The sequence below is a fragment of the Panthera tigris genome, chromosome C1 (assembly GCF_018350195.1).
Source record: "Panthera tigris isolate Pti1 chromosome C1, P.tigris_Pti1_mat1.1, whole genome shotgun sequence".
Lineage (NCBI taxonomy): Eukaryota > Metazoa > Chordata > Mammalia > Carnivora > Felidae > Panthera > Panthera tigris.
The window spans coordinates 36576924-36601466 of NC_056667.1; the positions used below are offsets into that span (position 1 = coordinate 36576924).

At 50.4% G+C, this 24543-nt stretch overlaps 1 protein-coding gene and 1 long non-coding RNA gene across 2 annotated transcripts; both read left to right on the forward strand.

Annotated features, from left to right (window-relative positions):
- The first annotated feature begins 628 nt into the window (after window positions 1–628).
- On the forward strand, window positions 629–8344 carry LOC122241302. Its single transcript, XR_006221361.1, has 4 exons — window positions 629–1300; window positions 4413–4550; window positions 5149–5336; window positions 7822–8344. It is a non-coding gene; the product is annotated as an uncharacterized LOC122241302 (long non-coding RNA).
- Window positions 8345–9362: 1018 nt separating this feature from the next.
- On the forward strand, window positions 9363–24299 carry LOC102951924 (vitamin D3 hydroxylase-associated protein-like). Its single transcript, XM_042993845.1, has 15 exons — window positions 9363–9463; window positions 12081–12273; window positions 12515–12664; window positions 12987–13120; window positions 13956–14162; window positions 15394–15434; window positions 15837–15961; window positions 17163–17288; window positions 17994–18091; window positions 18419–18518; window positions 18846–18889; window positions 19529–19568; window positions 19978–20086; window positions 22114–22259; window positions 23958–24299. Exons 1-15 carry the CDS (start codon window positions 9363–9365, stop codon window positions 24084–24086), a joined length of 1743 nt encoding a protein of 580 aa, XP_042849779.1. The 3' UTR covers window positions 24087–24299.
- The last annotated feature ends 244 nt before the right edge of the window (window positions 24300–24543 follow it).

The window sequence follows — 24543 nt, forward strand, 5'->3', positions numbered from 1 at the left end:
ATCTACTTTCTGGGCACTTTATAGTCATCATGTCATTTAATCTTCCTATTAACCCTGTGGTGGGCATCTTTGTCCCCTTTTACAGAAAGGTCTACAGCTAGAAGTAAGGGAATTAGCATCAAAACCTGGGTTACTCTGTGTCAGAGCCTTGGCAGAGAGCTCTTTCTGATGCCCCATGATGCTGAGGCATGGAGGAGTGACAGCATAAGCCAGCCACCTCCTCCTTCCTATCTGACCACCAGTCCAGCAGCCTCAAGACCCTGGGCACCACATGGCTACTGTCTGTTCTCAGCCTTCTCCCCTCTCCCCAGGTCCACTACTATGCTTCTTGCCTGGTGCTCCCTGCCTCAGACTGGTCTTCTCCAATTGTCCTTCATATGGCAGTTGGGTGACCTTTCTTTCTTTCTTTCTTTCTTTCTTTCTTTCTTTCTTTCTAAAAAACTTTTTTTTAAAGTTTATTTCTTTAGAGAGAAAGAAAGAGAGAGCAAAGGCAGGGGATGGTCAGAGAGGAGAGACAGAATCCCAAGCAGGCTCCACACCATCAGTGCAGAGCCCAATATGGGGCTCGAACTCATGAACAGGGAGATCATGACCTGAGCCGAGATCAAGAGTTGGACGCTTAACCAACTGTGCCACCCAGATGCTCCTGGGTGACCTTTCTAAACACAAATCTTATTATGTCTGAAACCTTTAGTATCACTTGTGTTCAGTCAGACTTCTGGCCGTGACCTATATGGTCTTGCCTGACCTGGCAAGTCTCCTTCCCGTCCACATCCTAACCATGTAGGCCTCAGGTGGTGCTTGGGACACTGTGCACACCTCCACCTCCACCCCTTTTGCTCACTGTACTTGCTGTTCCTGGAATGCTCTACTTCACATTTCCACCTACAGGTCTCCCACTTATCTGAGGTGAGGGTAGACTTTACAACTGGCAGGCTGAGTGGGAAGGGCTTCTTTGTGCTCCTGTTCATACTCCGAAGCACTCCATGTCTTAATAGATTCCAACATCTGTTAGGCTGTGGAGTTGATAACCCATTATCCCATTGGAAAAAGATGGGAATTCTTACTTCCATTTTATAGGTGGAGTAACAAGTTTAGAAAGGGTTGCTACTTTGTCCAGGGCCAAAGACTTAGAGAGACTTGAAGCCACATGCCAACTCCAAACTTCATGTACTTTCTGCTTTTGTAACACAGTTCCAAGAACATGGACAACACACCCTCAGGGTGGCAAGTTCTGGGCTAGGTGACCACAAACACTGGAGACAGAAGCAAGGTCCATGCGCTGTGCTCCTCTGCTAAGGTAGATTGACAGGAGGTCTGTCATGTCCCTTTCCACCTTCCCTTCCTCTCCCTGGGGTTGTGATATTGGAGTTTAGAACACTTAGTATACCTGCTATTTGTCCCTGTTAAGGCATCATCTTTTAGGTCATCCCAGGGCTCCAGCCTATTGAGAGCCTTTGGGATTTTCTTTTTTTAAGTTTATTTATTTTGAGGCGGGGGAAAGGTCAGAGTGTGGGGGAGAGAGGCTCTGCACTGGCATGGGGCTTGAACTCAGGAACTGCGAGATCATGACCTGAGATGAAATCAAGAGTCAGAAGCTTAACCAGCTGAGCCACCCAGGTGCCCTGAGAGCCTTTGGGATTCTGTTGGTCACTCCTTCTGCTCTCTCAACTTGCCCATCCACAAGTCTGAGCACAAGACCTCCTTGACTTCTAAGTCACCAATAAATATATTGATCAGATCAGGGCTGAGGAAGGACTCTGGGGTATATCACTGCAGGCCACTTGCCAGGGCAATCCGACCTGCTGCACCCTTAAGAGACAGCCACATAATCAAGTCCTGAGCCTTCCAGCCAGCCTGGACTGCCCCCTGCTCCTTCCCCCAGTTTCCCACACATAAGTTTGGGAGTGGTAACCTGTGTGTCTTAGGTCGCTCGGGGTCAGGGCATGTGGGGTTTGCTCTTGTGTGTCCAGCACCCACCATGGTGCCTGGTACTCAGCAGGTACCTGGTAAAGGCTTGTTGAATGGAGGTTTGGATGACTCATTGTTAGTGAACCCATTTTGCCCACCTGACTACTTCCTTCTCTTGTCCCCAACAGGAAACCTCCCAGCCAGTCCCTGCCCTCAGGCTTTCTCCCTTCACGTTCATCTTATCCACCACCATGACCTTCATTAGTGCTCATTAAGACAACTCCCAGTCTATATTCCACATGTGGCTTTCTGCAAATCCTCCTCCATTCACTTCCCCCATCAGCCTACCCCTTCATCCTTCCCTCCACCCACTAAACATTTTGGATGCTTCCCACAGTATACTCAGGGTAAACAATCAGAAATGGTCACTGCCTGCATGGAGCTTTTGTTCTACCAGCAAAGAGACATCAAATGCATAATTACACAAAAACTCTTGTTAGAAGTGCAATAATGCAGAATCAATGCTTTATTATTTATTTAGAAACTTTTTAGTGTTTATTTAAAAAAAATGTTTATTTTTGAGAGAGAGAGAGAGAGAGAGAGAGAGCATGAGCAGGAGAGGGGCAGAGAGAGAGGGAGACACAGAATCTGAAGGAGGCCCCAGGCTCTGAGCTGTTAGCACAGAGCTCAACACGGGGCTTGAACTCATGAACTGCAACCATGACCTGAGCTGAAGTTGGACACTTAACTGGCTAAGCCACCCAGGCGCCCCATTTTAATGTTTATTTTTGAGGAGGGGGGGAGAGAGAGAGAGAGAGAGAGAGAGAAAGAATGAGTGGGGGAGGGGCAGAGAGTGGGAGACACAGAATCCGAGGCAGGCCCCAGGCCGTCAGCACAGAGCTCAACACAGGGCTCGAACTCACAAACCGTGAGATCATGACTTGAGCTGAAGTCAGACGCTTAACGGGCTGAGCCACCCAGGTGCCCCTCTTATTATTTTATGAGAGTAAACCAAGTGGGACCTGCTCTGGCCTGTGTGTGTGTGTGCGCACGCACCTGTACGAATGCTTCCTGCAGGAATTGACATTTAAGCCAAGAACTGCATTGTCACACAAGCCAAAGAATGACCGTATTTCAAGAAGTATGGGGCTGAGGACTTCAAATGCTGCTGATTCAACATCAAAGAGATGGTTAAGATGATTTGGGCATAAGCCAAGATGGGTTGGGCACAGGAGAACAAATGGTGAAGTAAAGGCAGCAAGGTGCAGAGGACTTGAGAAGCTTAGGTGGGAAGGGGAGGAAAGACATAAGAGCAGCAGCTGTGAAGGCTATAAATCAGAGAGAATCTTTTTTTTTTTTTAAAGATGGGAGAGACTTAAGCATGTTAAATTCTGCTAGGAAGGAGCCAGCAGAGACACATAGAGATAAAGGTGAGAATGGAGGGCTCAACCTGGCCATCATTTGTCCATTTAAGAAGTATTACAAAGCACCTACCCTGTGCCAGGCACTTTGAAAAGGGCTGACAAGGTCCTTGCTTTCATGGAACTTACTTTCTATGGAGGAAGGCAAGGAATAAGTAAACAAGATAATTTCAGCTAATGGTAAGCGCAATGAAGAAATAAAATGGGGTGATATGCTAATGAAGGGGTACAAGTTTAGAAAGGGTGATGTAGCAAGGTTCAGGGTGCTGTAAAGGGGTGCAGGTGTCAGATGGCCTGGGGGAGCTGAGCCATCTGCAGAGCCAGGGTTCAGTGAGGGAGGCCTGGTTATGGGGGAAGGAAATGGTCAGAAAAAAGGAGGAAGGACACGGGGAGTTTGCCAATGAGCGGGGCTAGTTCCAGAGACCCGTTGGAGCAGACGCAGAGTGTCAGAGGGCAGATGACCTTGGGGTTACCTTTTGGGTTGTGACAGGTCAGTTGCAAACTGCACATCTGGCTCTGGGCAGCCCCCAGGTGCTCAGACTCAACATTACTAACCACAAACCCATCTCCTTCCCGCCAATCCTTTTTTGTTTTTTTAATGTTTATTTTTGAGAGAGAGGGGCAGAGAAGGGGGACAGAGGATCCTGAAGCGGGCTCCACGCAGACAGCAGCGAGCCTGACACATCACAGCAGAGCAAGTGTGATGCCTGGTGTTGGAGGGAGCCTCACATGGGGCTGGGGATCAGGACCTGAGCCAAAGTTGGTTGCTCAACATACTGAGCCACCCATGCACCCCCTCTGCTCTCCCCCTACCCCCCCCCCCCCCCCCCCCCCGCCAATTCTGCTTCTAACTTCCTGGTCTTGTGGGTGGAGCTATCATTCTCCTAATCCCAAGGACTGGCAGCCTCAGTTGTGATGGATTGCTCCTGTCTCCCCTCTGAGACAGGACTGGGCCAAAACATCCAAGAAGAGCCAAAGGGCTCCCAAACCAATCCTTCCTGCTCTGGGGCCCCATATCTTCCCATCGTTTGCACCTCCTTGCCTCTCAGTCCTCCTCTCCACTGCTTCCTTTGCCTGTAGGGGGCTCCTGGAACAAAGAGAAGATGGGAGATGAGTCCAGGAGGGAGAACCATTTGCCTGGGGAGGCTGGAATCACAAGGAATGTGGCCTTGTGTTGGAGTCAGCAGTAAGAGCCCAGCTAGGGGAACAGAGGCAGAGGTGAGGCTACACCTGCCTGCCTCTGTCCTCACTTCCTTGCACCATCTCCCCTCAGGCTGATGCCTTTGGAGCCCTGCCTGCTCCCCCAGGGTTCCTCCTTTCTTCTCCGCCTGCTCCCCAGACACCCTCCAGAGTGAACCGGCTCAGTCCACTTCTATGTAGCCTGTAAACCACTTTAAGGGGGGTTGGCGGTTATCCTGGAAGCAGCAGGAAATCTCAGGGGCAACTCCATTAAGAACTGGCCTGGGTTAGACGATGGTTTTGGTGCCATGTTTGAGAGGTGGGATGGGGGAGAAGGATGTGAGGACCTCTGACCAGAGTCTGGTCACCTGCCGACCTGCAGGCTTGGGCTCCTCTCCAGGCTTGTCTCTACCAAGGCCTATTCCTCTGCGTTGCCTGAGGCACAAGGGCTCTTGTCCCCAGGACAAAAGGTGGTGTAAGAACTAGGTGGGAGGAGTTTGGATTCTACCACCTGTAGGGCCCGGTGTGGCCCCTGCCCCCTGCCCCCTGTGGCCTCAGATGTGGGAGGGCGCTCTAGCATTTAGCTGGAGAATAAGCAGCTGGTGTTCTTGAGGAGGCAGTTGCTGTATCCACACAGGTTCCATGATGCCCGGGGTAGCTTGGCTGTTATACTCCATGCTGGTACTGCTCCTGCTGGCCCTGCTGGGGGCTGCTCTGTTCTTCTGGCAGCATACTCCAGCAAGGAACAAGATCCCCAGGGCACAGAGGCGTAGAGTGGTAGCTTTGCAGCAGATGGAAGCACTGGCAAAGCGTCTCCGGCAGCAGGTGGGTGGATATCTATACATGAGGCCCCCAGCCCTCCATCCCAATAGGTGGATTCCACCTCCGGACCCTTACTCTGTCTCTTTCAGAAGACAAGGAGCCTGGGGCAATGGGGGAGGGAGGACAGTCCCCCACCCCTAGCTCTTCCCATGCTGGCTTTTTGTACTGCTGTCAGTTCCTACTCCATCCATGTCCTTTGAGCCCACTGAGGTTGGGGACAGTGTGTTTTCATTGTTCTCCCAGTGCCCACACAAGACTCAGTAACATGGTGGGTGTTCTCTTGAGCTATTTGTTGAAATAAGATAAACTGATGGAAGCAGTTGGAGGCAGGAGGTCTCCTTCAGGTCTCTTCCAGCCCCTGAGTACCCCCAAGCCCCACTGACACAGGAACCCTGGTCTACATAGTCTCTCTCCCATCCCCACCCCACTGAGTTCTGCAGATGTTTGAGAGCACCTGATAGATGCAAAGCGCAAGGTGGTCATTGGAGATGGGATCCTCCCAGGAAGCCATGTGTCTTTTTTTTTTTTTACAGTCTATTTCTTTGTTTTTTTTGAGAAAGAGACAGACAGCATGAGTGGGGGAGGGGCAGAGAGCAAGGGAAAGAGAGAGAATCCCAAGCAGGCTCCGCACTGCCAGCACAGAGCCTGGTGCAGGGCTCGAACTCACAGAACTGTGAGATCATGACCTGAGCTGAAACCAAGAGTTGGATGCCTAACTGAGCCACCCAGTTTCCCCAAAGCTATGTGTCTTAAAAGGGGCTTTTGACAGCTTAGGTGGTGACATTTCAAGGCACTGGTGCAGTTGTTGCGGCTAGGTGAAGGGACTGAGCTATGGGTGTTGCAGCAGAACCTGCCTAGGGCAGAAGAGAGCAGGGTGGGAAGGAGAGGCTGCTGACCTTGCACTGTTCCTGGGCTCTGCTGTGGGGCCTGGAGGATGTGACAGCCCCTTTCTGGGCTCCCCAACTGCCCTACAAGGGGTGGTATCTTAGGGTCCTCAACTTTGGTTGATGGTGGCTGACTCTCTGGGATCCCCGGGAGTGGGGGTTGTGGATAGTGCCTGAGGTGCCGTCCCCATGCTCTGGAGTTCCTGAGTGTCCTCTGCCGTCCCCTAGATGGTGATTGATGGCCCCAAGGGGCAGCTTCTCTGCCCGAGCTGCTGCAGTTCCCGAGAATGTGTATTAATATTAATTGGGGCTAATTAGTTGGATAAATCAATCTGCCCCCAGAGAGCAGCTGCCCCTCCCTGGTTGATGAGGAGGAAATCTGGGCTAATGGGGTTGCTGTGGTGAATCAGCATGATGGAGAGGATTCCTGTGTGTGTGTGTGTGTGTGTGTGCGTGTACCATCAGTGTGTGGTGGTGGGTTTGGGTTCCTTTATTGCACATACCAGAGCCTGCTTATGTGTGTCTCCTGCTGTGGTTTTATTGTGTACTGGTCAAGTGTATGCTTGGCTGTGTTGCTCCTTGTGTTTGGTTGTGCTGTGTGTGCCTGGCTTGGTGTGTATGAGTCGTGTTACTGGTTGGAGCATATACATCTAGATATGTGTGGCTGGTTTGGTTTTGAATGTTTGGTTGGGCATGTACATGGGTGTATGATGTGTGAGGACACCTGGTTCTGTGTGCATCTGGGCATCTGGTTGGTATACAGGTGGGCATCTGGGATATGGGGCTACTGGGCCAGATACCCGGGGGTGTGTGTGTCTGGTTGGCTGGAGGAGTGGAAGGGGTGTGGGGTGAGATCACCCATGGTGTCTCCAGCTTCCCCCCAAGGCTACAGGCCTCTTGGCTCACAGTACCTTATTCTCTCCCCAGCAAAGCAAACCCAGGGATACCCTCAAGGCCTCAGGCATCCAGCTTTATGTCCCAGGGAGGTGGGAGGCTGAAACATAATAGGTCGCATCCTGGCGGGGTTCAAACTAATGCAATTCAGTTCAGCTTAGCAAAATTTTACAGAGGGCTCCTCTGGGTCTTGCCTTTTGCTGGACCCTGGGGACAGATTCATAACAAAGATGAATTTGACATCTGACTTAGACTTGCCTTAAGGATGCTCCTGGTCTGAGTGTGGTGAAGGCCAGATGCCTGTGGAGCTGTGGGACTCGGCAGGAAGGGCTTTGCACCATCTGGACACGGCTGGGTGGGGAAGGCTTCCCAGAGAGGTGGTGTTGGAGCTGAGCCTTACAGAATGTGTAGGAGTTTTCCAAAAGCAGGAAGGACGAGAAAAGGCAGTACCGGAGAGAGAAAAGCCTGAGAGAAGACAGTGTTCGTGTAGACCACAGAGAAAAAATACTCCTAGTCAGCTGGAGTAGACAAGCTGCCCATGGCTGCTGGCTGCTGGCTAGGAAGTTCTGGTCACCTCAGGGGGAAATTAGCCACCCTAAGGGCTGAGGGTTTTTATGATATTAAACATACTTAACAACCATTTGGAAATATTAATACTATATCAATTTACTAACAACTTTATATTTTCTTTGATTTTCAAACCACAATAGGAGGCAGCAGCAGTTAAGTGTGGAGAAGGCCAGATGTCCATGGAGCTGTGTGACCTGGCAAGAGGGGGATTTGTTCTAAACCAAAGCATATGTTATAACAACTTGAAAATGATATAAGACTCAGTTCTTTCATCAAATTATCCTAATAATTTCCAAGTAAATTATTAATTTTTAGAGAACTTGTGGGGATCTTTTGATGTAGCTATCATCTTTGGAAGATGTCCCTATCTTTCAAAGCTCTCCCAATAAACTGAGAGTCGTTAGGTGATTTGTAGTCTCCTTAAGCAGAGACTATCCATCAACATCAACAATGTTCCTTGGGTTGAGTCCTTGCTCAGCTTCTGCCAAACCAGTAGCAATTACACTCAAAATTGTCTAGCTCAGAGCCCAATGTGTGGCTCTATCCCATGAACCTGGGATCATGACCTGAGGCCAAAATCAAGAGTAGGATGCTCGACCGACTGAGCCACCCAGGTGCCTGTTGTCTAGCTGTTCTAATTCTGAGATTCTTTAAAATCAAGCATTTCTGTTGCCAACTAAGTTGTAAATATTGTTATTAGAATGTCATAATAAACTTCAATGACTAATCTCACTGGCCTCATGAAAAGTTGTGTAACAGTATAGTTAGGAGTGTGGTAGTTAAGAGAGGGCGGACAGTCTGTGTTTGAATCCTGACTTTGACGCGTACATTAAAAAAACAATTTTAATGTTTATTCAGTTTTGGGAGAGAGAGAGACAGAGCACAAGCAGGGGAGGGGCAGAGAGAGAGGGAGACACAATCCAAAGTAGGCTCCAGGCTCTGAACTGTCAGCACAGAGCCCAACACATGGCTCGAACTCACAAGCTGTGTGATCATGACCTGGGCCATAGTCAGACTTAGCCACCCAGGTGCCCCCGATGTGTACACTTCAAATAATTCCTCTGTGCCTTAACATACTCATCTCCACAATGGGGTGATGATTATATTTATAGTACTCAAGCAAGTTCATAAGTGTTTACAGTGGCACCTGGCACACAGGTTTTTAGAGAGAGAAAACTCACACAAGAGCCCAGGAGGGGCAGAGAAAGAGGGAGACAGAGGATCTGAAGGGGGGTCTGAGCTGACAGCAGAGAGCCTGATGTGGGGCTTGAACTCACGAACTGTGAGATCATGACCTGAGCTGAAGCTGGAGGCTTAACTGACTGAGCCACTCAGGCACCCCTAACAAGCACCATATAAATGAAAGCTCTCACTTGAGTAATAATAAAACTAATGTCCTTGCTGAGTGGGCGTTTAGTGAGTTTCAGTGAATTTGTTCTGTTAGGTGGAAGTGGCACTCAACCAAGTTGGTGAACATGCTGCTGGACCCTTGAGAGCCCCGCCCATCCCACCAAGTCATTGGAGCGTCTGCCATACTGGCAGAAGAGCAGTCCCAGCAGTCACCTCCAGTGGCCCCCATTAGTGCCCTCTGCCTGCTCTTCGCACCTCTCCCCAGCTCCCTGAGAGGCTGCCATTTTTACAAGTGGCCATGTGGGGACAACTGCAGGGGAGCACTAGCCTCATGGGTCCAGATGGACATCGGGCACTTGCCGACCAGGGTGCCACCAAGGGGGCCACCTCTCCAGGTAGATATGTAGGAGTCGGGATGGGCATGCAGTTTTGGTGGGTGCCTGTGGGTCAGTGTGTGCTGCGATGGTCCTCGGTGGGCCCTACTGGGGCTCCTTAGGGCTGGGGGCCGCAGGGCAAGGGATGAGCACAGTCCTTGAGGGAATCAGAGACTATGCCTAGAGGGTCACTGCTGGGCTGGGCATTAACCTTTTACCTGCTGTACTGTGAAGAGAAGGTAGAATCCCATGGCAGGGTCTAGGGCAGCTGGGAGTGGTGGAGTACTCATGGGAGTGGCTTTTTGCTAAGTGACTAAGGAGGATTTCAGTATTTCAGCCACAGTGCGGCTGTAGAGGTGCATTCTAGCCAAATGCCCACCCTATTCTAGAGGCATCCAGGTCTGGGCCCTTCTGAAGGTCTTTGTGGCATGCAGGCAGGGAATTCCAAGCTGAGGCACAAGATGACAAAATGGCACAGTGAGTGGAGGGAATGGGCAGTGTGGCTAGAGCAGCAGAATACAGAAGTAGGGCAGGGAAACAGGAGGCTGGTGAAATGGGCCTACAGGGATCCAGGCAGCGAAAGGGCCTCGTACAGTGCCTGGCACCCAGGAGGTGCTTCATCATAAAAGCTTCCCTCCCCAGGAGCCATTAGGGGTGGTGTAGACCTTAAGTCTCTCCACTTTTATGACTTTGGGCCACAGAATTAACCTCTCTGTGTTGCCCTTGTTGGTGAAGTAGAAATATTGATAATGAAAGCACCTATCCAAGGGATTTTGTGAGGATTTAATGAAATGGTGCAAGCAAAGTGCTTAACATGGTTGCCAGCCACACAGTAAGCAGTCAGTACATGTGAATCTTGGTTTGTAACACACATTATACATTTATGGTGAAAGCCCTGTAAACCGTACTGAGGAGAATGGTTTTACAACTTTATACTGAGGGCAATTGGGAAATATGGTGTTACAGCATCTGAAAAGGATCACCTAGGCTGTAGTGAAGTGGTTGAGCTGCAGGGGTAAAGACTAGAGTCAGGGAGGCCAGTGAGGAGGCTGTTGAGAAAACTGAGAGACAGAGAAAGTTCTAGGCAAGGAGTCTGGTGAGTCAGAGGTGGAAGATATGAAGGAGGCAGAACCACCTATCGGCAGTACTTGTGGGTAAGAGAATGGTCACTGGGGCCAGACTGGTGTGGATCCAGGCTCTGCCACTTATGGCTTATGTGTCCTTGGCAAGTAGCTCTGTGCCTCAGTGTCTTTTCTACTGTAAAATGAAAAAATAATATGCCCTCCCTCCTTGGGTTGTTATAAGGAGCGACATGAGCTATTATATGTAAAATGCTTGGAATTTGGCCTAGAACATATTAAGTGTAATAACACATCTTCCATGTGATTGAAATTAGCTATTATGACTATCATCAGAACTGGGATGTAAGGGAGTGACCCGGGATGATTCTGAGGACTATTGCTCTGACATGAGCATCATCACTTGGGAATTTCATGATGAACAGATTTGGTCTTAAAACAATGAATCCTGGGGTGCCTATGGATATGTGGATCAGTAAATGGGTCTGAGGCATGGCAGGAAATAGGACTGGGCTGTAGTCACAGGGTAATCGGGGCATCCTTGGGACACATCTGGCTGCTGAAGTCACCCAGGGAGGGTGGGTAGGTAGGGAGAGAGGAGGCCAAGTCCTGAGGAGCACCAACATTTATTTACAGGAGGGAAGAGGGGCAGAGGGGACTGAGAAGGAGCCACCCAGGGGCAGGAGGAAGCCAGGAGAGTTGAGGGCACAGAGAATTTCCAGAAGGCAAGTGCCTAAGAGTCAGATGCTACTGAGGAGAGTAAGATGGGAACTAAGAAGAAACCAAGAGATTTAACAACCAAGAAGACTTGAGCACTAACCTCCGGGGAAATCCCCTTGTCTGCCACCTCCCCTCTCCAGGACCAAGAAAGGCCCACTGTGCTGTCTTCCCACCCAGCCCCCACTCCAGCTTGTAGGCATCAGGGTCTCAGCTGGGGGCCAGGAGGACAAATGAAGACTATTTCACCTTCTTGAGTGCCTGCTGTGCTCTAGGTCCTTGTCTTATCACACTTGCCTCTGATAAGAGTCCTGAGGGGCTGGTGTCACTCCTCCCCTCATACTCTGAGGGGAGTAGCTGGGTAAATCATGATTGGCTTCTAGTCCTTTCTTTTTTGGAGAGACCTGGGTCGTGGGAGGGGAAGGGATCAACCCTGGGTTACCCAGATGACCAGTCCTGTGTGTGGTCAAGGCTGGGTGCCAGATCTCCTGACACTCATGCTGGATCTTGCCCTTTCCCAGGTCAGATCACCAGAAGTGGGAGGGCTGGATAGGAAGGAAAGGTGGGATGCCAGGGTGCCCCATGAAGGCAAACCATACAGAGATGAGCCTCAGTTCCATAACCCCTGAGTTCCAAAACGTGCATATAGAGTCACTCTCACTGCACTTGTGCCCTTTTTGGGTAGCAAGATGAGGAGCAGGCTCTCCTCTGTGCCAGGCCTCAAGATGGGCACTGGAGAGGCAGAGGCAGAGGAAACATCTGTGCCCTGTAGGGCTTTCATGCCAACCTGGAGACAGATCAGGAAATGTTCTTCATGCTAAAGGAGAAGCACAGGATCATGTGCTGAACACATGGCTGTGTGTGCAACTGTGTATCCAGTGGAGTGTGGGGATGTGATGCTGAGTGTGTAGGAGTGCACTGGAGTGGATCATTGACCTCTGTCCTCCCATCTCCACAGGAGCCATCCCTGGACCCCAAGCCCATCCTGGAGCTGCCCCTGGAGACACTGGTCCAGAAGCTGCAGGATGAAGAACTCAGTGTGGAGAGCGTCCTGTGTAGCTACTTAGAGGAGGTGGGGGTCTGGGTCAGGAGTGGGGTGGGGGCTAGCACCTGTTGTTGTCCTACTCAGAGGAGGTGGATGTCCGGTGTAACATCGTGGTGCTGCAGCTAGCTTGGGAAGGGGTGCATGCCACTGTCATCTGTCATTTCTATCCTGCTCTGAGTTGGGGTGGTGGGAGGGGCTGGGGTGACTAAGTGCCCCATCCCTGGCCTCACCCTGAGCCCCTTATCTGGTCTCCCTCAATGTTGCTCAGGCACTGAAGGTACACCAGGAGGTGAATTGCCTGACGGATTTCCTGGGTGAGTGTGAGGAGCAACTACAGGCATTGAAGAAGCTTAAGAAGACTGAGAGAGGCCTTCTTTATGGGGTCCCTGTCAGCCTCAAGGACCCCTATGACTGCAAGGTGAGCCGGGAGGTGTACGTTCACATGTGTACATGTCTGTGTGTGTGCCTGTATGCCACTGAGCCTGTGAGCATCTGACTGTGTGACATTGGGCAAGCTACTTAATCAAGGATGCAGAACTAGAAAGTGGCCAGTTAGGATCTGAACCCAGCTCTTGCCCACCATATTCTTCTGCCACTCGTGAGCTCCCCTAAGGGTACAGCGTGCATGTCTGAGGCCATGACAACGTGTGTGAGTGGGAGCAGAGTAAGGAGGAGAGTCTGTCCATTGGATGGTTTCATCCTGGCCCCTATGGGCTGGAGTTAATGTCACTTTCTTGCAGGGCCATGATTCTACATGTGGTCTGACCCAGTTCCTGGAGAAGCCAGCGGCCAAGGATGGGGTCATTGTGCAAGTGCTCAAGGCTCAAGGAGCTATTCCCTTTGTTAAGACCAACATCCCCCAGACAATGTACAGGTCTCTGAAGTGTGTAGGCAGGGGCTGGGTTTGGGGCTGGGCTCAGGACTGACAGCAACACAAAATCCCAATTCAGAGAAGAAGGTGAGGTGGGGGCCAGTCAAGCAGATCTCGAGGATCAAGGTTCTTGGGCAAGTCTTTTCTGCCCTCTGAGCCTCAGCTTCGTCATCTTATAAATTTTTTTTTTTTTTCAACGTTTATTTTATTTTTGGGACAGAGAGAGACAGAGCATGAACGGGGGAGGGACAGAGAGAGAGGGAGACACAGAATCGGTAACAGGCTCCAGGCTCCGAGCCATCAGCCCAGAGCCCGACGCGGGGCTCGAACTCACGGACCGTGAGATTGTGACCTGGCTGAAGTCGGACGCTTAACCGACTGCGCCACCCAGGCGCCCCAGCTTCGTCATCTTATAATGTCTGGGTGGACTCCATAGTCTCTACAGGCCCTCAGACTCTGCGGTTCTGAAGAGTTTCATCTCTGTGTTTATCCCCGTTTCTCTCTCTAATTGTTTTTCTTATTCCCTGTTCTCTCTCCTCTCCCTCAGCACTTAGTGTACCTACTTTTGTGAGGAACCTGCTCCCAATTCTGACAGCAGGGCTGTGGGCTCCTGTCCTTAAGTTAGGAGTTGTGGTTGGTGTCCACTCTTGGTCTTTCCTGTGGCAGTAGGCCCTCACCTCAGCTGTAAGGGAGACTGGGAGACTCAGCCCCAGGGAGGAGTTTGGGAGCCAAAGAAGCCCTGGGGTTGATTCCTGGGGGGATCAGTCTCTACATGGGGGGGGGGTGTCTCCCCAGTTAAACTTTCACCTCCCAGCCCCTTTTCTTCTGCTTCCCTCAGTTTTTATTGCAGCAACCCCATCTATGGACAGACTCTGAACCCTCTGAACTTAAAGAAGACACCAGGGGGCTCCTCAGGGGGTGAGGGAGCCCTGCTGGCAAAAGGAGGTTCCATCCTGGGCATGGGTACTGACACTGCTGGCAGCATCCGCATACCAGCCAGCTTTTGTGGTATCTGTGGCCTCAGGACCACAGGATACCGCCTCAGGTACTTGGTGCTGGGGGGCGGGGGGGAGGGGTAGACTCAGCTCAGTGTAGGGGAACAGAGGTGTGGGGGGAGTAGTGCCAAGCAGGCCCCTCACTCTTATTCACTTAGCTCAGTACTAGTGAAAGTGGCTAAAGACAGGAGGGCTTCAAATAACTCCTGCTTCAGCCCCAGATAAACACACCATGTTTGGTACAGGTGGCAGAATAGACCTTCCACTCACTCATTAATTCATTTGTTCATTAATTCATTCATCTTTACATCTATCCATCTACCTCCCTGTTCCCTTAGTCATTCATTGATCCAACTGTTTTTCCATCTATCCATCCTTTGTCCATTCATCCACCTATGCAGTCATCATCCCATCAATCGACTTCACTATTCACCCACCATTTAATTTATCTAACAAATATATTGAGTGTTTCTTCCGTCACTGACACTGTACTAGTTATTTGGGCTATATCAGTAAGCAAAAGGACACCTATCTCAGCCCTTGAAAATCATATATACATCCTTCCTTCCCTTTGTTCATCCATCCATCCATCCATCCATCCATTTATCTCCCCATCTATCCACTCATCTAGCTATCTGTTTATCCATCCATATCTGCCTCTGTTCATTCATCTACGTATCTCAGCCCCACCATGAGAACCTACACTGTGGTGGCCCCTGTACTGGGGACACAGAACACTCTCAGACCCAGTCCCTGTCCCCCCCCCCCCACTGCTGTGCTCTTAAATATGCAGATGGATTAGTCAGAAAGTGATTGGAGCTCTAAGAGAGTGTCAAAGCTTGTCAGAACTCACAAGATGAAGCTGACATTTTCTTCAGCAGAGATTTATTGAAAGCCTAGACTTTAAATTTTCAGAGGCAGGGCAAGGGAAAGGAAGGCTTCCTGGAGGAGGCAGAATCTGAGCTTGGTTTTAAAGGATGGACATGCAGGGATGGTGTAGAACCTAGAAGGCTGTAAACTGTGAACAGCCTACTTTGCCTGGAGTAATACGTGTGTGTCGAAGGGCAAGAATGGGGAAGCTGTGAGTTGATACTCCAGAGCCTCGAAGTCAGTCAAAAAGATCAGACTTAATGCTGTGGGCAGCAGGGTCATGGGAGGGTTGAAGCAGCTCATCTTCCTGGGTGTTGGGCCCTGGGGGAGTGCTTGGCTGGGTGCTAAGGCCTGGGCACTCAGGCCCTTCCCTTCAAGTGCTGAGGTGGGCTCTGGGTGGGGGTTTTGCAGCTTCTCTGGAGTTTCCAGTGCTGTCAAAGGCAAGAAATCAGGTAAGCTCCTGTCTGTGCTTGTGTCCATACCCAAAGATAAACTTGCCAGCCTTCCTCCCAAGGACATTTCACTCAGCCCCTATCTGAGACAGATTAGCCCCACTTAATGATAAAGAATGGATCCCACCAGGCCTCCCCTAGTCCAATGAGAAGTGCTTCCTACTATCTAGCTTTAATATCTCCTACTGGTTTTTAGATGTTGGGCCCCAGATGAGATTCTTCTTTCAGGCATCAGAGCTACTTTGGCTGGTGTGCCAACGCTACCTGTCCTCAACCCCTGGCCCAGGTTGGCCCCAGGGCCCTTTAACACTGATCACGGTCCTGAGCTCCACCCTCTGAGGCCAGGCAGTGGGGGTCCCCAGAGCAGAAAGGGTGAGAGGAATCTGCCTCTTCTGTGTTCAGTGACTACAGTGGCTGGCCCCATGGCCCGGGATGTGGAGAGCCTGGCCCTGTGTCTGCGAGCCCTGCTAAGTGAAGACATGCACCGACTGGACCCTACTGTGCCTTTTATGCCCTTCAGGGAGGAGGTGAGCTGGGTTGGGGAACAGGCCACCTCTCCCCTCCCCCATTCCTCATTGACCTGTCTACCATCTGACCATCTTCTGTGGAGACCTCCTTTCCCAGCCCATGGTACAGTGACCAAGAAGCCTCTATGCTCAGTCATGTTTACATCCTACCCCTGCTCGACACCAGCTGCTTTGGCCTCTCAGCTACTTGGAGTCATAGCCAATACTGCCCCCAGAGAGGGACTTCATCATCACATACCCAACACACACAGACATACACTCAGCAGATATGGTTTAGAGAGTCTGGTATCTGGTTAAACGAGGCTGTTAGTCCCCTAGGTAACCTTAGCCAAGTCACATCTCTTCTCTGGGCCCCAGTCTCCTCAGTGGTATAATAAAGAGGTTGCACCTGAAGATTTCTCCAGGCTGGCAGCCTTCATTTATTCAGTAGTTCATTCAACAAAATTTATTGGTACCTACTATGTTCAGGCTCTTTGTAGTTCATCCTAATATTCACTATATAGAATGAGCATTGTGCTTCTCAATTTATGGGCGAGGAAACTGAGGGGAAATGAAATAACTTGCCTATGATCGCATAGACAGTAACTGGAAGAGGTAAGCTTTGACCCCAGCCCTGTCTGCTCCAGAACCCTCTCCATAGGGAGAATCTCTGTCTACCATTCATTCAATGTCTACTCATCTGATTCCCTACTCACATCCTAGTATAATTAACCTGTGATCATTTTCTGTCATCTATTATTTGTCTCTAGTGATCTTTCCATCTCCATTGTCTCCTGGCTGTTTTTTTTAGCTTAAAGATCTTTGTGTCTATTCATCTACTTACTTAACTGCCCACCCACTCAATTCCAATCATCCATTCTCCCACCCACCCATCTATCCATTCAACCCTCTGCCCATCCACCCATTCACCATCTCATACATACACCCTCCCACTCATTCATGAATCTATCTACCATCTATCTACCTATCCACTCCATCCACCCAATCATCATGTCGTCATCCATTTGTTCTTCCAGGAGTTTCTCCAGAGGACCTAGAGCCTGCAAAGTATGTAGAGAGTCTCCAGGGAGCTCTTGGGGAGCCTCTGTAGATTTCCCCTGGGTTGAAAACAGCTGTGTTCCAAGGTCCCAGCCTACAAGTCTTAAGTCTTAAAGAGGTGTAGTCTCTCCTGAGAGCCCCACCCAGCCCCTGTTGCCCCCAGGTATACTCCAGTAACCAGCGCCTTCGAATTGGCTTCTGTGAAACAGATGGCTTCACCCAGCCATCTCCTAGCATGGCCAGGGCTGTGAGGCTCACCTCCAGGCTGCTCCAGGATGCGGGACATCAGGTAGGCTTGCTTACCCCTGGATGGGGAGGGAAGCCAGACTGGCGAGGAGACTGGGCTGGGCCATTCTTGTAGAGAAAGGAAGTTATATCTGAGTTTGAGCTGCTAACATCACTGTGTTTCCCCTAGGCTTCCTGGAGAAGACTGATGGGTGCAGGTGGGGGCAGGGTGGGCCCCACCCTGTGAGGAAGGCATCAAGATTTTGCATCCTCCCCCTTCAGTGGTGGGGACCAGGGATTCATTCCTGTAATTCCTATAGATTTGGTTTCTCCATCAAATGGCTGTAAGGAGAACTATGTCCTCAAAATCATTTCCCTCCCCAGCCCCTGCCTCCCTCCAATGTCTTATCCTGGTCCTGTCTCCCCTTTGAGAACTGCTGGTTGGCCACATGTGTACTATGTGGTCTTGGGCCAGTCTCTTAACCACCTGGAGCCTCAGTTTTCTACCACATAGGGCAGCTGTGCAGATTAAATGAGCTCACATATGTAAAGCACTCAGCATGGGGCAGGATCCCAGTGAAGCAGGCACGGCTGCCTGAATGCCATGGCATCTCTGTGTAGGGTGAAGGGCTGGGCATGGCAGCAGAGGGGTTGGAGTGGATGGAGATGAGCGGCGATTTGGTATCCTCTCTTTAAATCCTGAAGGATGCAAAGAGAATACCAGGCTGGGTGGGAGGAGCCCCAGGCCCTGACTCAGCCTCTCTCTCAGGTCATCCCCTTCTCCATCCCCCATATAAAGTATGCTGTCAAACACCTGCTCGAGGGGGGTCTGTTTGCTGATGGAGGGGCCACCCTTCTGGAGAAGCTGTATGTTTGTCAGGATTCTGACATGGGGCATGGTGAAAACAGGGTTGGGGGTGGGGCTGGCAGCAACCTGTGCCTTAGGAAGGGGACTGCAGGCCTGGGTTGGTGGGGTGCCTCTGGTTAATTGTGTGACCTTAAATGGCAAGTCAGCTGTTTGGGCTCCATCTTCACCATGCATGGTTCCAGGGTGGTGGTGGTGGAAACAGAAGAGTTTCTTTGGGTCTGACCTCCTTCCATGGCCTGCCTCTGGAATGGGAGTTGGGTGGGTACGGGAGCCAGTCAATGGCTGAAAGGCTGTAACTGACTAGATATGTGTCTGTGGTTCCTCAGTGAGGGGGACATTGTGGACCCCTGCATAAAGGGAATGATCAACTGGCTCTGCCTGCCAGACCTACTCAAGTGTTTCTTGGCCTGGATCCTGAAGTACACAGTGAGTATGGGACCAAGGTGGGGAGGCATTCAGGAGGGGAGGAGCCCAGGGAGGAGAAGGACTCAGAGAGGAGGATGGGGCCCAGAGAGTAGTGGGGGCTTAGAGAAAAGGAACCAAAAGGGCTGATGGGGACCAAAAGAGAAGGGTGCTTTCAGAGAGAGGAGTGCATCTCAAAAAGAGGAAGGGTGGGGGCCAAGAGGGGGCTCAGGGCTTGTGGAGGAGTAGAAGCTTCCATGACAGTGTGCTGAGCAGAGTTGCTCTTCTTGGACCCCCATCCTGGGCAGGCTGGTGTTGCCCTGTGGTTTCTGAATGGGTTTCTTCCTCTAGGAACCCCGAGCTAGCCAGACTAGTGAAGAGATTCGTGGAGTGGGGTGAGTGCTAGTCTCCTCAGGTCAAGGTCACAAGCATCTTCCATGGGGTAGGGGAGTTGAGTGAGGGTCATGTGGCTAGAGTTGGCATCCACTGAGGGTGAGGGCTATTTAGACGTTGGGATCTAATTAGGTTTTTGGGTCATGTCTGACACTAGTTAAATTTAGACTTTTGAGTGGGGTTGGGATTGGGGCTACTTTGGGCCTGAGGTTTGATTTGGAGTTAAGCTCTGAGTTCTGGTTAGAATTAGCTTAGGGTAAAAGTTGGGCCTAATCTGAGGTTGGGTTTGGGCTGGGGTTGGGGTTGGGGTTAAGGTTGGAAATGGTCAGCCTGAGGGCTGACTGGGGGGCCTCACAGGTTAGGGGAAGAACCCGTGGTTCTGGGGGGGAGGCTGTAAGTCTCTGCGGCTGGTGACGGTGGCGGGGGGAGGGCATCAACCAGAGGGTGTGTACTCTTGGGAACGTTGGGTAGGCAAGGTATTTTGGTCAGCAAATAAGACAAGGGTCATCCCAGCCCATCAGCTGATTTGTAGCCTGCACTGAGACTAGGCTCTAGCTCTTGGCTGTAATGTCCCCATTTTGTATAAAAGGGGGTCCCCCCATGCTGACCTTTGGAATTCTGAATCTTCCTTATTCCCCCAGGACTCCCAAGAAACTGTGGGAGCAGCACGCAGCAGTGCAGGTGATGTGTGCCTGAAGAGACAAGGGACTGATGGAACAGGGGCAGCAGAGGCCTGGGTTGTGACAGGAGTAGCCAGACAGGGAGTAGAGCTCTGTCCCAGCCTGCAGGGGAGGCCCGGCTAAACTCAAAAGGGGAGGCTTGGTGACCCAGGAGGTTAATTTAGTCCATTTCCTTGGGGGCCAGGATGATATGTTGTTCCCAAATGACTGCAGCTTGAGATTCCCCTCGCCATCCCTTTACCTCGGCCCCTGGGAAGGCCCTGACCCTCTCCAGATAGCTTAGTCTGTATCTTACAGCCTGGGGATTCTTCCTGATCTTTAACAGGACTTGGCCTGGCAGCCCCTGACCTTGTCCTGCAAATAGTGACCTCTGCTGGTCTTGCCCCTCCCATACCCCACTATCCCTGCAGGAATATCAGCAAAAGTTCATAGCCAAGTGGAGGTCCCTGGACCTGGATGTGCTGCTGATGCCAGCTATTGACCCCGCCTTCCATATATGCTATTCTGAGATAGGAACAGGTGAGAAGACACCAGGTCTTAGTGAAGTTGAGACCCAGAGTCCAGGACTTCAGAGTCCTGCCACAGCCTCTGAGGCCTTGACCTCTGTCACCATTCAGTATTTAAAGCAACGTCTTAAATTGAGATAAAATTCAGATGACAAAAATTCACTATTTTACAGTGTACAATTCAGTGGTTTTTAGTATATTTAGTGTGTGGTGCAAACACCACCACTATCTAATTCCATTTCCATTACCCTGAAAGGAAACCCTGTACCTGTTAGCAGACACTCCCAATTTTTCCCATTACCTTTTATTTGTATTTTTCATTTTTTTAAAGTTTATTTATTTTACCTTTTGAGAGAGAGAGAGAGAGAGCGCGCGTGAGCACATGCATGTGGGGGAGGGGCAGAGAGGGAGAGAGAAAAATCTGTGCTATCAGCACAGAGCCAAATGCAGAGCCAGACACAAGGGCTCAAACTAAGGAACAAACCATGAGATCATGACCTGAGCCAAAACCAAGAGTTCAGATGCTTAACCCACTGAGCCACCCAGGTGCCCCTCCCATTCACTTTTTTTTAAACATTTTTTTTTTAGTTTATCTATTTATTTTGAGAGAGAGAGTGCAAGCAATGGAAGGTCAGAGAGAGAGGGAGAGCAAGAATCCCAAGCCGGCTGCATGCTGTCAGCCCGACTCGGGGCTCAATCTCAGGAACTGAAACATGAAATCGTGTCCTGAGCCGAAATCAAGGGTCGGACGCTCAACTGACTGAGCCATCCGGGCGCCCCTGAAATACAATTTACATGCAATGAAACTCACCGATTTTCAGAGTGTAATTTGATAAATTTTAACAAATAAATATAGCTGTATGACCACCACCATGATAAAAGTATATTTTGGGGCGCCTGGGTGGCTCAGTCAGTTAAGTGTCCGACTTCAGCTCAGGTTGTGATCTTGCCATTTGGGAGTTCGAGCCCTGCGTCGGGCTCTGTGTTGACAGCTCAGAGCCTGGAGCCTGCTTTGGATTCTGTATCTCCCTCTTTCTCTGCCCCTCCCCTGCCCGTGCTCTGTCTCTCTCAAAAATAAATAAACATTAAAAAAAATAAAAAAAAAATAGAATGTTTTCATCACCCACCAAATTTCCCTGATGTCCCTTTGCAGTTCACTCTACCCTTACATCCTGCAACCACTGATCCGCTGTCACTATAATTTTGCCTTTTCTAGGATTTCACATAAATGGAATCCGAAGGAATAAGGCTTTTCTGTCTGGCTTCTTTCACTTAGCATATCCATTCACTCGTAACATGCTTTCTGCTGCCTCACTTCAAAAGGTGCCTTTGGCCTAGCCCCCCTGAGATGCAGCCTCAGCACAGGGCAGTGTCTGAGACACTGCTGGGGCCCCTGCCCAGCACAGGTACAGGTCTCAGAGGTGTTCTCAGTGCAGAATGAAAACCCACCTCAAGCCTGGACTGCTCTGCCCCGGGTCCCCCCACAGTGGCTGCCCAAAGGCACATCCCATACCTGGCCCTGCACTGATGTCCTCTGTTGTCACCGCTGCCTCTTTGACAGTCACTCCCTACATGCAGGTGGCTGTTGCAGAGGGGAGCTGCCTTTTAACTCAGGGTGGCCCTGCACACCTGGGCCATCTTGGAGCCCAGTGTACTGCAGGCATGAGCTGACTCCTCTGTCACCCACCAGCTGTGTGGCCTGTGGAAAATCACCTAACCTGTCTACCCCCTCGGGTTCCACATTTGAACACAGGAAAGAGTACTCTCCACTTCCCAGGGGTGGAGAGGACTCAAGGAATCAGCAGTGGAAAGAGGCCAGCACGGGGCCTGGCACTGAGTAAGGCCTCCGCAGCGTCCATTCTCTCTTTCCCTCCACCGCTGGGTGAGCGAGAGGCAGTTGTCAGGTGCACTCCCAGCGCCGCGCAAGCCCAGAGTGCTACAGTTCCAAGGAAGACCCTGAGGGGGCGCTCACCCAGGATTCTTCCCCACCTCAGTCTTGTCGGCTGATGATTTTCTGGGCTTGCCTGGACCTTCCTACAGATATTGCCTCCTACACGGGCCTGTACAACATCCTGAACTTCCCTGCTGGTGTTGTGCCGGTCACCACTGTGACGCCGCAGGACGAGGAGGAACTGGCCTTCTACACGGGATACTACGGAGATAGTACCGACAAAAATTTCCAGAGGGTCAGTTTCCCTCCCCATGCCTCTCCCCCAGTGGCACAAGCCAGGACTGATTCTTGCCTCAATCCCAGTCGGGCAAATTGGGGCAGGTTGGGGCCAGTCATTCCTAGTGTTTATCCTTTATCACTTCTGCTACAGTGTTATCTCATCTTGGAGGACACACCGTTTTATCTCCAAGTCCGCCTCTGTCCTTGTCGTGGGAGAATACTTAACAAAACCACTGGTCTTCTTGACACTTCCCTAGGAAAAGTCAATCCCAGAGGCAGGAAGAGGGGGGCAAATGTCCCTGGTGAGGAGCTTAGTATGTAACTGGATTGGACACTGCTCCTCTCTGAGCCTCAGTTTCTTTGCCAGGAAAATAGGAATTAAAATATCTGCTTTGCAGTGTTGTCCTAAAGTTTCCACTGAAAAACAGTGAAGCAATTAGCATAAGTCTTTGTATACAGGATGTGTACAATACATGCTACTATATCACTGATTCCGAGGTAGCTTCACAGAAGGAAATATTTCCATGGGCCTATTTAATGCACGGTCTAAAATGACAAGCCTGTCTTGGGTGACAGGGAGAAAGAGGGAGAGAGAGACTGACTCTGAAAGGTATGCATGTGTCTGAGTCAGACATTAAGCAACTTACTTTTTTGGAAATTGATTTTATTGCTAGAGTTACCCAGTGGAACTGCTGACCTGAATTCTGAGAAAATAACAATAAGGATACTACCTAATGTGTCTTGAGCTCTTACTCTGTTCCAGGAGCTGTTTAAAAAGTGCTGTATATATAGTAAACCATTAAATCCCGTAACTGTCCCGTGAGGTTTTACAAATGAGGAAATGCAGGCACACACAGGTTAAGAGACTTGACCAGTGCCACACACGGCTGAAGTGGAGGAGCCAGGACTTGAAGCCAGTTGACCTGGCTCCAGAGCAAAGGCAAATAAGGGCTTTCATAAAACAATGAAAACACGTTTGAATTCCTATGTTTGAATTTCATGGCAGGACTTAGGCTCAGTCCCCATGTTCCTAAGTCTGTGTTTGAGGCCCAAGTACCCCCTTCACTGCAGAAGTATGACTAGGCTCTAGATCAGGGATTTGCACATTCTTCTTTCCTTTGCTGAGAACATTAGGTGGATACTCAGTTTTGTATTTTTTTAAAATTTTTAAATCTTTTTATTAAAAAAACTTAATGTTTATTTTTGAGAGAGAGAGAGAGAGAGAGAGAGAGAGAGAGAGAGAATTCAAGTGGGAGAGGGGTGGAGAGAGAGAGAGACACAGAATCTGAAGCAGGCTCCAGGCTCTGAACTGTCAGCACAGAGCCTGATGCGGGGCTTGAACTCACTAACCACAAGATCATCACCTGAGCTGAAGTTGGATGTTTAAGCAACTGAGCCACCCAGGTGGCCCCTTTAAAAAAAATTTTTTTTAATTAACAGTTTTATATTTTATGATTATAGTCAGTTCTGTGCATGGGGAGCAAGTTTTACATCTTAGCCCTGGCGAACTATAGACCGATACAGTCAGAATAGGTTTTCCAGGTTTCCCTGAGAGTTGAGGAAGCCTGGAACTCTGAGCTCCAGGGCATCTCTGCCTTAATATAGACTGGTGATGAGATGTTTGGACTAATGCATATGGGTGGTAAGGAAGGCTGGGCGAGGGACCTGTGAGCAGAAAGCAGGCTCTAAGTCCACTGACCCTCTCTCTGAGCAGGTGGTACAAGGATCTGTGGGACTTCCTGTGGCTGTGCAGTGCATTGCTCTTCCATGGGAAGAGGAGCTGTGTCTCCGGTTCATGAAAGAGGTGGAGACCTTGGCCAAGAACCACAGTGGACCCAAGTGACTGGCCACTCCTTCTCCCGGAGGCCTTCTTCATCCTCATCCAAGTCTGCTCCTGATGCCCCTTTTCATGAATACCATATCTGCCTCATGTCTCCTCCTCCCTGAGGCCCACCACATTCCTTTTCTTTGTCATTCCTCTGTGTGGGTACTCAATACACGGACTCCTCACATTGGCCCAAGATGGGGCACAGGGTGAAAGGGCCCAATAAACATTTCTGACTGCTTGACCTTGTGATCTCTGGTCTAGGTGGGGCTCTAGCCTCCTGGTGGCCTTCTGCCTCCAGCTATTCTCCTCCAGCTCAGTCCCCCAGATGATATCCCAGACTGCAGCAGAGGGGAAGGAGCCCCAAACAGAGAGGCTGGTGACCTGGGTTCAAGTCCTGGTTTTGCCACTGGCTTGCCGTGTGATGCTGGGCAAGTTGCTTCTCCTTTCTGGACTTCAGTTTTCTCATCTACAA